Source organism: Xenopus laevis, chromosome 3L (assembly GCF_017654675.1).
Source record: "Xenopus laevis strain J_2021 chromosome 3L, Xenopus_laevis_v10.1, whole genome shotgun sequence".
NCBI classification, from domain to species: Eukaryota; Metazoa; Chordata; class Amphibia; order Anura; family Pipidae; genus Xenopus; species Xenopus laevis.
In genome coordinates, this window is record NC_054375.1 from 65,903,983 (window position 1) to 65,919,430 (window position 15,448).

The following is a 15,448-nucleotide window of genomic DNA, read 5'->3' on the forward strand; positions in this document are numbered from 1 at the left end:
TTATTCAAGATGCATTAAAGCACTTTTACATGTTTCGGACCTCTGGGGTCCTTCTTCTTCTGCACCAGAAGAAGGACCCCAGAGGTCCGAAACATGTAAAAGTGCTTTAATGCATCTTGAATAAACGTCTTCACTGTTTCACTAAAAAAGCTCTCCAGTGAAATCTTCATTTTCTACATGATATCGTTTTTCTGGACGTGGCAAACCCAGATCACTGTTGGATTGAGCTATCACTGACTGATACGGTTTGTGGCAACAAGTTATTTGCATTTTTGGTAATTACACAAGTAACTTCTGATGAAGGGAGGCTTGTCCACTTTCTGTGGCTGGGTAAATAGAGAGAGAGAGAAGCCACACAAGGCATCTAGGAAGTTAATGTACCACGTGAAAATTGCCATGGGAGACACAATTTTTTAGTACACACTGGTCATGGATCAGGTGCATTGTCCGTTAGATCCAATATATCTTATGGGGGGCACCTTTTGCCTAGATGTATTACAGCTCACTCTATTAAAATCACCAGAAATCCTGTCTCTCTACATGCAGAATTTGAGCTAAAGGAAGTTCAATTTTGTTTGTAGTGAAATCGGTTATTTGAATGAGCTCTAATATATCTGCTAGGAAAGGAAGCCCCCCCCATAACATATATTGGATCTTTCATCTGACACCAAACTCCTGAATGAAGACAGAATGAAGAGAAACAGATGCTGATAGAAGAATAGTGACTTTTATTTCAGAAACGATGCACAATTTTTAATTGATTGTGTTTACAAAGTTTCTTATTTCAGTATGCTGACGCTTATATTGCTTTTTTATTTTTTCGATACTTAACATAGTTTTTAGGAAAATAGTATTTCCCTTCTTTTCTGCCTCTTTCCTGCTTTCAGATGGGGTCACTGACCCCCAGCAGACAAAAAGTTATTTCTCTCTGAGACTACAAATGTATTATTTTTAATTACTTATTGTCCTGTTCAATTATTTGTCCATCCATATTCCAGTCACTACATGGTTTCTAGGGTAACACAACCAGATAACTTCCGAAATACCAAAATGGAGAGCTGCCAAACAAAAAACCTAAATAACTGACCAAAAAAAAACAAGAACATATTGCAAATTGTCTGGAAATAGCAATATTTACATCTTACTAAAGGTTGGTTTGAGGGTAAACCACCCTTCAAGCATTAACAGACCCCAGTTCCAATTCCATATTGCCTTCTCTCCCTGACAGATTTTATTACAAAATGGCAACCCTAAGCGAATGTGGTTTTAAAAGGTGGCCGTGACATATAATACAGAAGCAAAGTCAAAGATGGACGTCCTATTCTTAAGAATTGCCAGGGGCCTGTTGCACTTAGATGAAACAAAAGCATCTAAATACATTTATTTTAACAAATAAAGTTTAAATAAACGGAATGTTAAATATCAGTGTAACGTGATTTCTGCCTCACATCTCGCTAACAGAGCAGCTGAAGGCATTGGATTCTAGTGCCTCTCGCTGTCCATAAAGCTGTAACTAATCCATCTCATGCCGCCCGCCATGGCAACATCCATAAATGGAAACAAAAAGGCCTAGGTTGACGCCAGACCTCCGTTGCGTCATCAAAATGCACCCTAAGTACAGATGGGCAAAAATGAAACCAACAATAGGCTTTTTCAGTGTCTGCTGACCATTTCAATGATGGCCGCCAACCCACCTATTTCAGCTACTTTACAGCCTTTCTAGTGCTTTCTGCGCCCGCCTCTCTGCCGTTAGTGGCGTCACTTCCTGTTCAAAGCCGGCTGGGAACTGCAGCGTGCTCGGGTCTTTTATTTCTACTTCACCATCATGGTGAGTGAATGAATCGTTTGTCACTTAATAATCGGGCTTCAGATCATAGCTGTTCGCCCGTGGCCCGGATGATAGTTGTGTAGCCGGGAATCCCTGCTAGTTTCTCCCATGCGTTCGGGTACAATGCACAGGCTGTATTAGAGCGAACGCCCAGTGCACGCTAGATCCCGTTTGACAATATTGATCCAGCATGTACTCGGGCCTTTAGCTGAAAAGCACATTTAAGCGCTGGGTGGGAAGGGGGTAATTGTACCAGGCGCTAGTTCATATACTATCAGCGTCACCGTGTATTTTTGTCAGCTAATGTCGTGCCTTTGGGCTGAAAAAGGACATTTTGTAAAGTAATAGCACGTTACTGTGTAAATTGAAGATAGCTACAGGGCTTGAGAATTCTCATCCATATGGCTCGGCTCAGTTGACATTTCTGTCACGCCCCTGGGAATATAAATCAAGTAGATTTTGTTGCAGCTTTTTAACTGGGTGTTGTAGTTTTGCAATATCTGGAAATTTGCAACAACCAGGATCTTAATAATACTTTTCCTGGCATCAGGGTCCCAGTCTTGCTGTAGTTCCCCCCCCCCCCAACCGTGACACCGATTTTAGCTGCCAAATTGGCTGCTTCATTTTGAGTCAGCACACTTTTGACCTGTGTATGGGGCACCCCGAGGCGTACCTGGCTGAAAATCTGACAGATATAATCGGATAGTTTTAAAAATATTGCATTGGCTCATTGATGTGGTTCTCGCCCCCAAAGACCTATAATTCTGTTGTTATCCTGTTTACTCTCAAGGTGGACATATTTGGGAAAAATCCCCTTGTTTGGTGACCATTCCACGCAAGTGGATGTTTCAAAGTGTGACAGGTTTAAACCAACTCTAGGTCATCAGAGGTAACCACAGCCCACCTTGAGGTGGACAATATCAAGTTGATCCAATTGTTCCCTCAGGCGAGTGATCGGATCATAAATGCTGCTATGGGGGGGGGGGCTGTCGGATTGAGAACTGCATCAACATGCAGATGTGAATCCAATGCAATTTTCCCAGTGCTTCCCTTAACTTTTATTAAGTCGGCTCACCTTCTTAATTGGGTCATACCGTAAAGACCAAAAGATTCATCAACACACATTGTATGAAGGAGGCCACAAAGCTTCCGCTGTGCTGCAAAACTTTTATTCCAAAATTCACTACATGTTTCGAGTCAGCAAGGACCCTTTCTCAAGTGGGAGAGAGTCCTTGCTGACTCGAAACATGTCGTATTTTGGCATATTCATACCACTTCCCTACCTTGTCTCTCTGCTACATTTCTAGTTAAATGCTGACATTATCAGAAAGCCTACAAAAGGATCGAAGATCCTGATCACTCCTTGTCACCCATTTATTTAGCAAAGTGTTTTGTGTATTTAAATCTGCAAGATAACCCACTGCTTGTTACATTTCTAGTTAAATGCTGACATTATCAAGCAGTGGGCTATCTTGCAGACTTAAATATGCAAAACACTTGGCTAAATAAACGGTTGACATGGAGTGAAATGCGACATATATTTAATGATTCTGAAATTTTGTGGGTTCTTTCCCCATTCTGATTAATGCTAGCTTCAATATCCGTTTGTAGTACAATGCCAGGCTGTAAATGCAGCTTCAGCATAAGCTTTTTGTCTGCTTCAGAGTGAACCGTACCAGCTTAATGCCCAGAAATAAGACCTAATGCTTCTTATATTTGCATTTTTTTATCTTGCAGGCTTCCCTCTCGCTAGCACCTGTAAACATTTTCAAAGCTGGAGCTGATGAAGAAAAGGCAGAAACCGCCCGCCTTGTAAGTGGTTATTTTGACCAAGTAGATTAATCTTTGTTCTTGGATAGCGCATTTCTCTGATAGATTTGTTGTCCTTCTAGTCTTCCTTCATTGGAGCCATTGCCATTGGAGACTTGGTGAAAAGTACCTTGGGACCCAAAGGAATGGTAAGCGGCAGTTTTAATTACAAAGAAAACCAAGAAAATCAATGACCACTGAAGGGCAGTCTTCATAACAAGCTCATGACTGTTTGTAAAAGGGGTAAAACAAAATGCATGTAGAGGACTTTTGCAATTTAATTTTTAAATAAACTTTTTAGAAAAATGATGCTTAAATAAACAGATGTTTTTAAAGCATTTTATTCTCCCAATAACTGGTTTAAAAAAAAAAGTAAATTTTAAAACTGCACTGGGGCATTGACTGCATATTTTTCAAGCTGTAGTTCCCCTTTAAAAGTTTACAGGTATTGCAAGTGATGGTTATTTTCTTGTCCTTAATACAAGAACAAAAATATTTTCTCTTGTTAAGGCTGTGTTCAATATTTGCATTAGGACAAGATTCTCCTAAGCAGTGGCCGAGATAGCTCCGTTACTGTAACCAACGATGGAGCAACTATTCTGAAAGCCATCGGTATTGACAACCCTGCTGCACAGGTTTTGGTTGGTAAGTTCCCAGACTTTAGTTGAACCAGTTTTACTGTTCATTTCTATGGTTTTCAGTAACGTCCCCCCCCCTTACCTCTCCCCCATTAGACATGTCTAAAGTCCAGGATGATGAAGTAGGTGATGGAACAACTTCTGTGACAGTTTTGGCAGCTGAACTGCTCAGAGTAAGGAAACTCTTACCCATAATTATGTCTGTTTCTAAGGAATACAAATACAGTAAAAAATCCTTTCTTGGCACCTCACTCTCTTCACAAACTGAATGTGGCATACTTGTTGCCTTGACGGTACGAACTGGAAAAAATCCAAATCCTTAAAGGGGACAGCCAATTACTGGATATTCGTTATTTTATATATTTGCAAAACGTGTCTTTAGTAGCACAGATTTGGCTCCTAAATACTGTGACCTAATGAAGCTAGCATTATCAGCATGTGTAAAGCACCAACAAAGTTTCTAAATCATTAAATGTATGTAGTATTTCATATGTGAGAGTAAGCTGCAGTAAGACTTGCATAGTAAAACCAATCTGATATGCTTGTTGAATATTGCTGTCATTTGTTTCATTGTAAACAGGAAGCAGAAATTTTGGTGGCTAAAAAGATTCATCCTCAGACTATCGTTTCTGGATGGAGACAGGCCACACAGGTAGCCAGAGAGGCACTCCTTAAAGCATCTATGGATCATGGGTAAGTTATTGTGGAATTTTTTATAAATAATTGTCTTATCTATTTTTTTTTAATTAGTTTAAATGGGGTAAAAATAAATTCAGGTGTCAGATTTAGTATTTGGAACCCATTAACTAGAAAACTCGGAAATAAGGCAAGTCTTCTAGATTTGTATTTATTCAACTTTTCATTTGCTTTTTCTCTAATAAGACTATGCTGCTACTATAACCGGTGAAGCACTTTGATTGCCAGTGTTCACTCTAGACTGTTTGCTCATTTATATATATACAAAGTGTGACATAAGCGCTCACTGATAATTGTATAACACACTTTGTTTTTATGCTGAAAGACAGGGTAATGCCACAAACAAAAGAGAATCTCTACACAGGATTTATCGTTGATCTTGTATTGCATGGAATGGTTTGATTTTATTGCTGCTACTGTTGCCTTATATGGCGATTCTACCTGGGCATAAGTGTTGGGCTTATATTCAGTCCATGTGAAATGCGTAGAGGAATTACAATTGTGTTTTTGTTTTTTTCATATAATGAACAGTTTTTTCTTCTTTCTTGTGATATACTGTAGGAATGATGAAGAGAAGTTCTGCTGTGACCTGATGAATATTGCCCGAACTACTTTGTCTTCTAAACTTCTCACCCACCATAAGGATCACTTTTCTAAACTAGCTGTGGAGGCTGTCCTGCGACTGAAAGGATCTGGCAACTTAGAAGCAATACATCTCATTAAAAAGCTCGGCGGAAGCTTAACAGAATCTTACTTGGATGAAGGTATTTATCATTTTTAATAAAAGAATGTAAATGTATTTGCCTTTTTCCTTTAATACAGAAATGCAGCCTTTGTGGTACACTGCATATCCATAGTGTTACTAGTGCATTTTAGGAGACAGCTCCTGAATTTTAAGGGTTGCTAAACTCCAAAGTTAAATATTTGAACTTTTTATTTTTTTATTTGACAAGTCCAAAAACCTGCTACAAATGTATGGAAATAAGTGCTTTATCTCCAATAAATACACTTAAAACACAGTTAGTACTTTTCAGTCCTCTCCTATGCGATTTGTGAAAATGGATTTCGGAGTAGCGATGTGCAGGTCAACCCAGGTCGGGAAATTTTGGGCTGACCTCTACACAAGATTGCCAGGTTTGGGCCAAGCTATTCTTCTGCCCTCCCCTCCTGCAACCTTACTATGCCCCAATTTGCCTCCGGCAGCCTTTATTAATAGAGGCAAAACTGCTTTGTCTCACCTCTTTGTGACATCAGAGAACGAGGTGGGTCATGTGTGGGTCTATAAATAGAAGAGGATTGCTGGGTCAGTTTGGAAGCAGCCTGGTTAGGGCCAGGTGTGGCTCAACTTTACTATTTCAGAGCTTCCGATATTTTTCCTTTTAGTTACATTAACTGCAGCTTTTTTCATACTCCCTAAATTGTGTTAGCGGCTTTTGCTTATATCATAATCTGCATAGTCGCCTTCCACAACCAACCTGCCCACTACAATGTCGCACTGTTACTTCTACTGTATTTTGGAACTAAAGACAACGCTGGTTGTGTTCAGTGCTGTAGGCAGTGATTGGTCATTTTCCTGGTAGAGTGTTATTCCCTTTTCTCTAGAGCAGGGCTGTCCAACTGTCCCGCGACCCCCACCCCCCTTGTGTGGCCCCCCCCCACATTAAAGTATGTCTACTGTGTCTGCTTACCATGTGTAAACTTTGAGGATCTCTACAGAGATTAATTGACCCCTGCATTGTTTAAACCTCAAATTCAGGCACTAATCCCCAGCATTGTTTACATTTATAATCCCCCCTGTATTGTTCACACTTGTGACACCTCTATTGTTTATATCCTAAAACCCTGTACTGTTCTCACCTGAGACCCAGACTGAAACTGCCCACATTGTTCACCTGTTCACACTCATTCAAACTGCTAAAGGGGCACCAGCACTGTGTCACTGTATGTAGAACATGTTAGCGTGTTTCTGATAGGTTTCCTTCTCTTTTCTGCCTTCCTTGTGCTCCCTGTGTGTTCCATAATCTTCCTGCCCTATGCTCCCTGTGTGTGTCATACTCTGCCTGCCTTATGATCCCTGTATGTGCCATACTCTGCCTGCCTTATGATCCCTGTGTGTGCCATACTCTGCCTGCCCTATGCTACTTGTTTGTCCTACTCTGCCTGCCCTATGCTCCTGTGTGGGCCATATTCTGCCTGCCCAATGCTCCCTGTGTGTGCCATACTATGCCTAACCTATTCAAGGAGACATATGGATTTAAGGGTGTGTCTTAATATGACTTAACTTATTTCACATATGAGTGAAAAGTGATATCTCTACAGTGGGCACCAACCATTTAGTTTTTTGGTGGGCTACCACAATTAAAGTGGACATGGTCTTGTGGTAACATGGGGGTGATTCAAAGTGGCTGTTGTTTAAAAACACGGAGTGGTCAACACTGGCTTCCATTATCGACCCTCCATTGGTTGGAACGCATTGCTTTAGAGGATTTTAGAGTAATCCTTAAGAACAAAACCGTATAACAGTGGATGGCCAAGTGCATATGTTTATGAGGAATGGAAGGAATGTACCTATGGTTAAGATTAAGGAATAGTCCATTAAATAATGGATTCTAGATGTAGGAGAGCTGACAGTTCTGCATCAATGCTTTACACTGCATCACATTAGTTGTGGGAATTTAGTCTTATTGAGCAGACTTATACTTCAAATATACTTCAAAGCATGATTTTATTTCTAACTTAAGATTTAAAAATGTTTTGCCCTATTTTCGGCCCTAGGATTCTTGCTGGATAAAAAAATTGGTGTAAATCAGCCAAAGCGTATTGAGAATGCTAAAATCCTGATTGCCAACACCGGAATGGACACTGACAAGATAAAGGTTTGTACATCTTCAAACTATATAATTTTAACAAGAGAGAGAGAACATATACAGTATATTTATATATTTTTTGTGTCCTTTAAAGGTCTTTGGTTCACGAGTACGTGTAGACTCTACTGCTAAGGTGGCAGAGATTGAACTTGCAGAAAAAGAAAAAATGAAGGAGAAAGTGGAGCGTATTCTAAAGCATGGAATCAACTGTTTCATTAACAGGTAAAATGGGGAAACAGGATTAAATAATAAGGGGGCATGTTTTGACTGAATGCAGGTAATTAGATATTTGTTATAGGTCACTGCTTTGTCTGTGGCTGTTCAGTTTTCAGGCTGGTGTTTATGATGCTTTTATTTTCTTTTTCAGGCAACTGATCTATAACTACCCAGAGCAGTTATTCGCAGCTGCAGGTGTTATGGCAATTGAGCATGCAGATTTTGCTGGTGTCGAACGTTTAGCCCTTGTCACAGGTACTGAACCTTTGTCCGTTATATTGCGGTTTAATTAGTTATACCATAGGATGTGGATTTAACTATTAAGATTGGACTATTGGACAGCAATTTGATATTTCCTGTCTTTCAATCTCCTTGTTTTTTACAGGTTCTGTAACTAATGTAATGAGCTAAAAGTAGCACCATGTCTCGCCAGTTCCCTAGTTACCTGTGCAAAATAGTGATACCTTTTCAGCCATGGCTGCAGCAGTGTCAGAAGGGGTTTTGACGTGTGTGCATAGGGCATTTTTTAAAGGTTGTAATACATTTCTCTACCTTGACAAAAATACATATATTTATTATCCCTTAAGGTGGTGAGATTGCTTCAACCTTTGATCATCCTGAGCTGGTAAAACTGGGTACCTGTAAGCTCATTGAAGAGGTCATGATTGGAGAAGATAAGCTTATTCATTTCTCTGGTGTTGCCATGGGTAAGCATTGAAATGTTAAATTATAGCGCATACTTGGAGGTTTTTAAAGTGGACCTGTCACCCAGACATAAAAATCTGTATAATAAAAGTCCTCTTCAAATTAAGCAGGAAATCCAAATTCTTTTTTTTTATTTAAGCATTTATAGCTGTTGTAAACTTATTTAAAAATCTCAGCTATCAATCAAATACTGCCTGCCCCATCTCTATGCCTTAGGCATAGAGGCGGGGCAGGCAATTACTTTCACTTTCCATTCAGCACTTTCTAGATGTCACTGCTCTTCCCACATTCCCCCAGTTCTCTTAACCATTTAATTGTGTAGCCAGGGCATGGGGATGGACATCAGGTCCCCAATTCTGGTTCACAAACAAGATTTTGAGATGATGCAAGACTTGCCTTAATAACAGTGTCCACAAAATGGCTCCTGCCTGCTTGCTATAATTATGAATTCCCTGAAAGAAGGAAACTCGATTCAAATAATTTTTACAGTGTAATTAAAGTTCATTTTGCTTGACTTACATTATAAATAGGATTTGGAATCATTTTTGTGGGTGACAGGTCTCCTTTAAGAAATACATTATGAGGACTTAAAGGAGAAGGAAAGCTACGGAGGCATTTTATTGCCAATAGATTAGTTGCAATAGTGCAAGCTAGAATGCTATATTTATTCTGTAGAATGTTTTACCATACCTGAGTAAAAAGCTCTAGAAACTCTGTTTGTTTAGGATAGGAGCTGCTGTATTAATGTGGTGTGACGTCACTTCCTGCCTGAGTCTCTCCCTGCTCTGGGCTCAGATTACAGCAGAGAAGGGAGGGGGCGGGGGAAGAGGAGCAAACTGAGCATGCTCTTGCCCAGGGCAATGAGGTTTAAGCTGAAATCAGGAAGTCTGATACAGAAGCCCATGTGTACACAATAGAAGGAAAGAAATGCTGTGTTTCTTTTGACAGGGGACTCAGAGCAGCATTACTTTGGGAGTTTACTGGTATATGTAGATGGACCTTTCTGATAAGGCTTACTTAGTTTTAACCTTTCCTTCTCCTTTAATCATGGAAATGTGTTGGCAACATATATTTTACAGCAGTTGTGATTTTCACTGTTTTACAAGCCAGGTGGCACTGGATCATTATTGTGCATAATATTTGTCTCTTGATATTGGTAGGTGAGGCCTGTACTATTGTTCTTCGTGGAGCAACTCAGCAAATTTTGGATGAAGCCGAGAGGTCCTTACATGATGCCCTCTGTGTTCTTGCTCAGACTGTAAAAGATACAAGGACAGTTTATGGAGGAGGTATTTGCATTGATGTATTTCTGAAGCCAGCTTTGTTTATGATTACCTGACTTAATTTTGACATTATTCTTGCTTTTTTTAGGTTGCTCAGAGATGTTAATGGCTCATGCTGTGACAGAACTTGCAAACAGAACACCAGGTAAAGAGTCTGTTGCCATGGAATCTTTTGCAAAGGCACTACGCATGGTAAGTAGAAAGTATATTCTGCATATCTATTGTAATTCAGTTTCTTTCTGAAGCTGATGTAGGCATTGCATGTACGTGTATAATAACCTGTTTATTTTTCTTTCTCTAGCTACCAACCATTATTGCAGATAATGCAGGCTATGATAGTGCCGATCTGGTGTCTCAGCTCAGAGCAGCCCACAGTGAAGGGAAATCGACTTATGGCCTGGGTAAGAAACAATCCTTTCTGCTTAGTAAAGAGCCAATTCTAAGCTACAACCCTGATATTTTCTATGGCAAAATAGGAACTTAAAGGTGAAGGAAAGTACCAAACACATGGTTTGGGGGTTCCCTTTTACTCCCAGGTATTCATTGTGCCATATTGTACTTATTGTGAGCTTTCTGTAATGTGCAGCTTAAATTGGGTCTAAGGATTCATGGGAGAATGAGAAAAACATAGCAGTGTGTCACTCTCTATGGAAGTATTACAGTCTGGAAATTGAGTGGTTTAAGTGACTGTTGGTGCCTAACTAATTGCCCCTCCCAGAGTTTACTTACCACCTTCTTTAAGATTTGTAATGTGGTTGACTCATTATTCTATTTATGGAACCATGTCCCCAGGCTAGAAAGTGAGCAACTTTAGTCACTAAGGGGGAGCCTAATAATTTGCCACATTTCCACTGCTTCCTACATTCCTTCTCTTATAAGGTTTGTATGGATTTGCTCTTTAACACCTGATCTGTTTGTTTTTTTAAGTTTACCATTCTATGCATTTTACTTTGTGTTTTTGCTTTTTGTAAGCCCTTAAAAATTCAACTATTCTTTTCCAGATATGAAAAATGGTATCATCGGTGACATGGGAGAGCTGGGTATAACAGAAAGTTTCCAAGTAAAGAGACAAGTCTTGCTAAGTGCTTCTGAAGCCGCTGAAGTTATTCTGCGTGTTGATAACATCATTAAAGCTGCACCAAGGTAGCCTACTTACTGTTATTTTATTACAAAAATTGCAGAAAAGTACACTAATCATGCACAGTTTGTTTATTGAGAAGGTATTACATTGAGAGGGTTCAGGGTTGCTAATGCTTGTGTGCGGCATTAAGAGTAAGTGGATTGAGGACAGGGAATAATTATCATGAGGTTGTCTTTCTATATGTATGAATGTTTTTTTTCCTTCTAGAATGGTTAAGCTAAATTAACCCTTGGGAGTGGTCATACATGTTTTAAATGTTCCCATATTTGGGATCAGTAGCAGTAGTTCTCTAACGTAAAGGGCATTGTATCTTTACATTTCCTGCATGTTTTTACTTGTTTGCTGTGTGCATCCTGTGTTGGCACAGGTAAAAAACTGTAATATATCTTGACAAATATATTGTGTACTCTGTGTGACACCATTGTTATATAAGCAATATAGAATACATTTGGTTCTAAATGGAAGTACAGGTATGGGATCAGTTATCAGGAAACCTGTTATCCAGAAAGCTCAGAATTACTGAAAGGCCGTCTCCCATGGACACCATTATAATCAAATAATGCAAATTTTTTTTAAATGATTTCCTTTTGCTCCGTATTAAAAAATAGTAGCTTGTCCTAATCCAAACTAAGATAAAATTAATCATTATTGGAAAAAAAAGTTTATTTAATGTTTACATGGTTTTATAGTAGACTTAAGTTATGAAGATCCGAATTACGGAAAGATACGTTATAAGGAAAACCCCAGGCCCCAAGCATTCTGGATAACAGGTCCCATACCTGTATTATGGCTAAGAAAAGATGTTATGACCTAGTACAGGTTATGTGATCCATTATCCAGAAATCCATTATCCTTTCTGTCTGTAATAATAAACCTGTACCATGTACTTGATTCTTACGAAGACATATTAAAGGAACAGATCAGTGTAAAAATAAAAACTGGGTAAATAAGCTGTGTAAAATAAAATGTTTTTCTGATATAGTTATTTAGGAAAAAATGTAAGGTATAAAGGCTGGAGTGAATGAATTTGTAACATAATAGCCAAAACACTACTTCCTGCTTTTCCACATGGGACATAACTGTTCAGTGAGTTTGTAATTTATCCTCAGCATTCAGCTCAGATTCAAAAGCAACAGTTATGCCCCCCTCAAGTTTCTGATTGGTTACTGCCTGGTAACCAATCAGTGAAAACCAAGAGAGCTGCAAAGCAGGAAGTAGTGTTCTGGCTATTATGTTAGACATCTGATGCCTCCAGATATTATAAATTACATTTTTGCCTAACTATATTAGAAACGTTTTTAATTTTGACCAGCATATCTGTTTATCCAGTTTTTATTTTTAAACTGAACAAATTCTTTAAGCCTTATTGAAGGCAAAAACAAGCCTACTGGGTTTATTTAATATTTTTTAGTAAACTTAAGGTATGAATATCCAAATTACAGAAAGATCCGTTATCTGAAAACCCGAGGTCCTGAGCATTCTGTATAACAGGTCCCACACATGTATCTTATCCTTTAATATTCTAGCAGGAAAAGGTGGGGTTTGGTATTGATGTATGTGCATCAAGCTTTGTTGTTTTTTTTAAGCTGGTTTTGGACATTGATATTCATGCATATCTTCTGGCCTGTTCTAGGAAACGTGTACCAGACCATCATCCCTGCTGAGTACCCTTCCACTTCCCCAAGTTTGTGGACCAGGTGAAAGTTTCCCTATTTCAAGACCAGAAGTTGTTTCTGGAGCAAAACGCTTTTACGCAGTAATAAATGCTGTGTGCGTTTTATCAACTGAGCACTTGCAGAATTCTCCAGCATCGAATCTGGGTCTAACTTATTATTTTGCAGTGCATACATAAGTATGCTTTTTCAGAATCCATTTGTAAACAGTTCTTCTTGTTCCTACTCTTTCACTGAAAGCACTGAAATAAAGTTTTTTCATTAGCGTGGCTAAGTGTACTCATTGATTATTGAATTTAGGCTAAATCCATTCTTGTATATAATTGTGTTCCCATGGAGACTGCAAAAGCCTTTCACAGGAGATCAAAAATATATCAGACAGCTTTGTATTTCATTTGTAATGCTACTTACAGTTTGGCAGTTCACCTGTAGTGCAACTTACAGAGTTTTGTCTGTCTCCTTTAGGTAGACAGAGGTTACATTTTGCACTTAGTGGATATGTCACACACACATAAAAAGCTGTACAATGACAGTCTTTTGCAAATTAAACGGGAAACCCAAATATTTTTGTTCTTTAAAACATCAAAAACTCATTTAAAAGTCTCAGCTGTCAATCTTTCATTGCCTGCCCCTCCTCTATGCCTCAGGTATTGAGGCGGGGCAATCATTTACTTTCACTTTCCATTCAGTACTTCCTAGATATCACTGCACTTCTTGTGTAGGGTACCATGCATGTTCATTAGGTCCCCCATTCTGGTGCATACACAAGATGTTGGGGTGATAACTTGCCTTGTAACAAAATGGCACCTTCCTGCTTACTATGATTGTGAATTCCAAGATCGAAGGAAGCAAAATGTAAATAATAAATATAGTGTGAGTAAACTTTATTTTGCTCAACTAACATAGAAAATAATTTGGAATTATTTCTTAGGGTGACAGTTCCTCTTTAAAGGGGTAGTTCATCTTAAACTTTTAGTATGATATTGACAGATTGTCACACTTAAAGATGAACTACCCCTTTAATAGGTGGACATAAAAAGTGTCCTAATAAACCGAAGTACTGTGGAAATGGTACTGGTAGTCTAATGTCAAATGGTGTCAGTCACTGATGAAAACTGGTTCATTGTCTTAGGTGAAATCTACTTGCCACTATTATAGGCATTTAAAATAATCTACAAATGGCATAAGCCTTTTTAAGTACAAATCTACTAGTGTGTATTGCATTTATTTTCCACCAACTGTGTGTATATATTTTTTATATAAATCTATTGTCCAAAAAGCTCTGAAATACGCAATGCTAGGTCACAGTCTCCTGTCTGAACAATGTATTTTGGTTGTGCAATAACAGGCCAGTAATAAATCTGTTAATAGACAATAAGCCTGTTTTGATCATGTAAATATTACTTAAATGAGTAAACTATTTAACCTCAAGTAGTAAATATTCTATCCACTGTATAGTGCAGGTCAGTTTGCTCATTAATTTAGGAAACCCGGGCCCATTATTTTCAAGATCATGGCAATTTTGCCTCATTTGCTTTGTCACAATCACAAGAAAGGTTAATATGTTAAATCAGTCACATTAAGTAATGACGTTGTGTGGAAAATCTGTGAGCTGCTCGCCCTCAGTAGTAGTAGTAGTAACCAGCCGGGAACAATGGACATGAATTTGGCCACTGGATAAGTATAACATGGTTCCTATGCTTGTTTATTGTACTGTGTTAATATACACTATATGGTCAAAAGTATCTGGACACCTGCACTTCCAACATCTTATTTCCAAAGCAAGGATATTCATATGAAACAGGCCTTTTGGCTGCTGTAATAGGCTCTAATCTTTTGCGAAGGCTTTCTACTAGATGCTGAAGCATTGTTGCAGGGATATGCCTCCATTAGCCACAAACAGGTCGGGATCAGACATGGGGGTATATTTATCAAAGAGTGAAGTTCCGCCACTCTCCATTCATTTCTATGGGATTTTTATAGGCGTTTTTATCAATGGGTGAACTTTCACTTTCACCCATTGATAAATACGCATTTCAAAATCCCATAGAAATGAATTGAGAGCTGCGGAATTTCACTCTAGTGGCGGAACTTCACTCTGATAAATTTACCCCATGGGCTGCAGTTCCAATTCTTCTCAACTGTTTATTTGGGGTTAGGTCAGGGCTCTGTGCAGGCTGGCTAAATTCATTCAATCCCACTTCAGTATTCCCATTCTTTACAGACATTGATTTGTGCATTATTGTACTGGAACAGGAAAAGGCCTCCCCCCCCCCCCAAACCATTGACATAAAGTAGGAAGCCCAGACTTGTGCATGTCATTGCACACTGAAGGTTAAGGTTTGCTTTTACTGGAACCATGAAACCTTATAATGAGAAAATGCCTCCACTGAACTTTATAGTTGCCATTACATATTAGGTAGGTAGGGTCTTATCTGTCAAACTTACACTTGTCCATTTCTCCAAGTGCCAGATGGAGTAAAGTGTGATTCATCATCCCAGAGAAAGAAAGCATTTTAGCGGCTCGAGTATTAGGGCTTCACACCACTCTTGCCAACTTTTATTTGCACAAAGTGATGTTCGCCTTCTGTT

At 38.9% G+C, this 15,448-nt stretch overlaps 1 protein-coding gene across 1 annotated transcript; it reads left to right on the top strand.

The window, feature by feature from the left end:
* Positions 1-1,671: 1,671 nt before the first annotated feature.
* cct2.L (chaperonin containing TCP1 subunit 2 L homeolog) lies at positions 1,672-13,125 on the top strand. Its single transcript, XM_018252461.2, has 16 exons — positions 1,672-1,828; positions 3,566-3,640; positions 3,721-3,786; positions 4,171-4,282; positions 4,372-4,448; positions 4,856-4,968; positions 5,533-5,735; positions 7,747-7,847; positions 7,933-8,060; positions 8,206-8,309; positions 8,642-8,761; positions 9,920-10,048; positions 10,131-10,234; positions 10,344-10,443; positions 11,044-11,185; positions 12,817-13,125. The coding sequence occupies exons 1-16, from the start codon at positions 1,826-1,828 to the stop codon at positions 12,845-12,847; spliced, it is 1,608 nt and encodes a 535-aa protein (XP_018107950.1). The 5' UTR covers positions 1,672-1,825; the 3' UTR covers positions 12,848-13,125.
* The last annotated feature ends 2,323 nt before the right edge of the window (positions 13,126-15,448 follow it).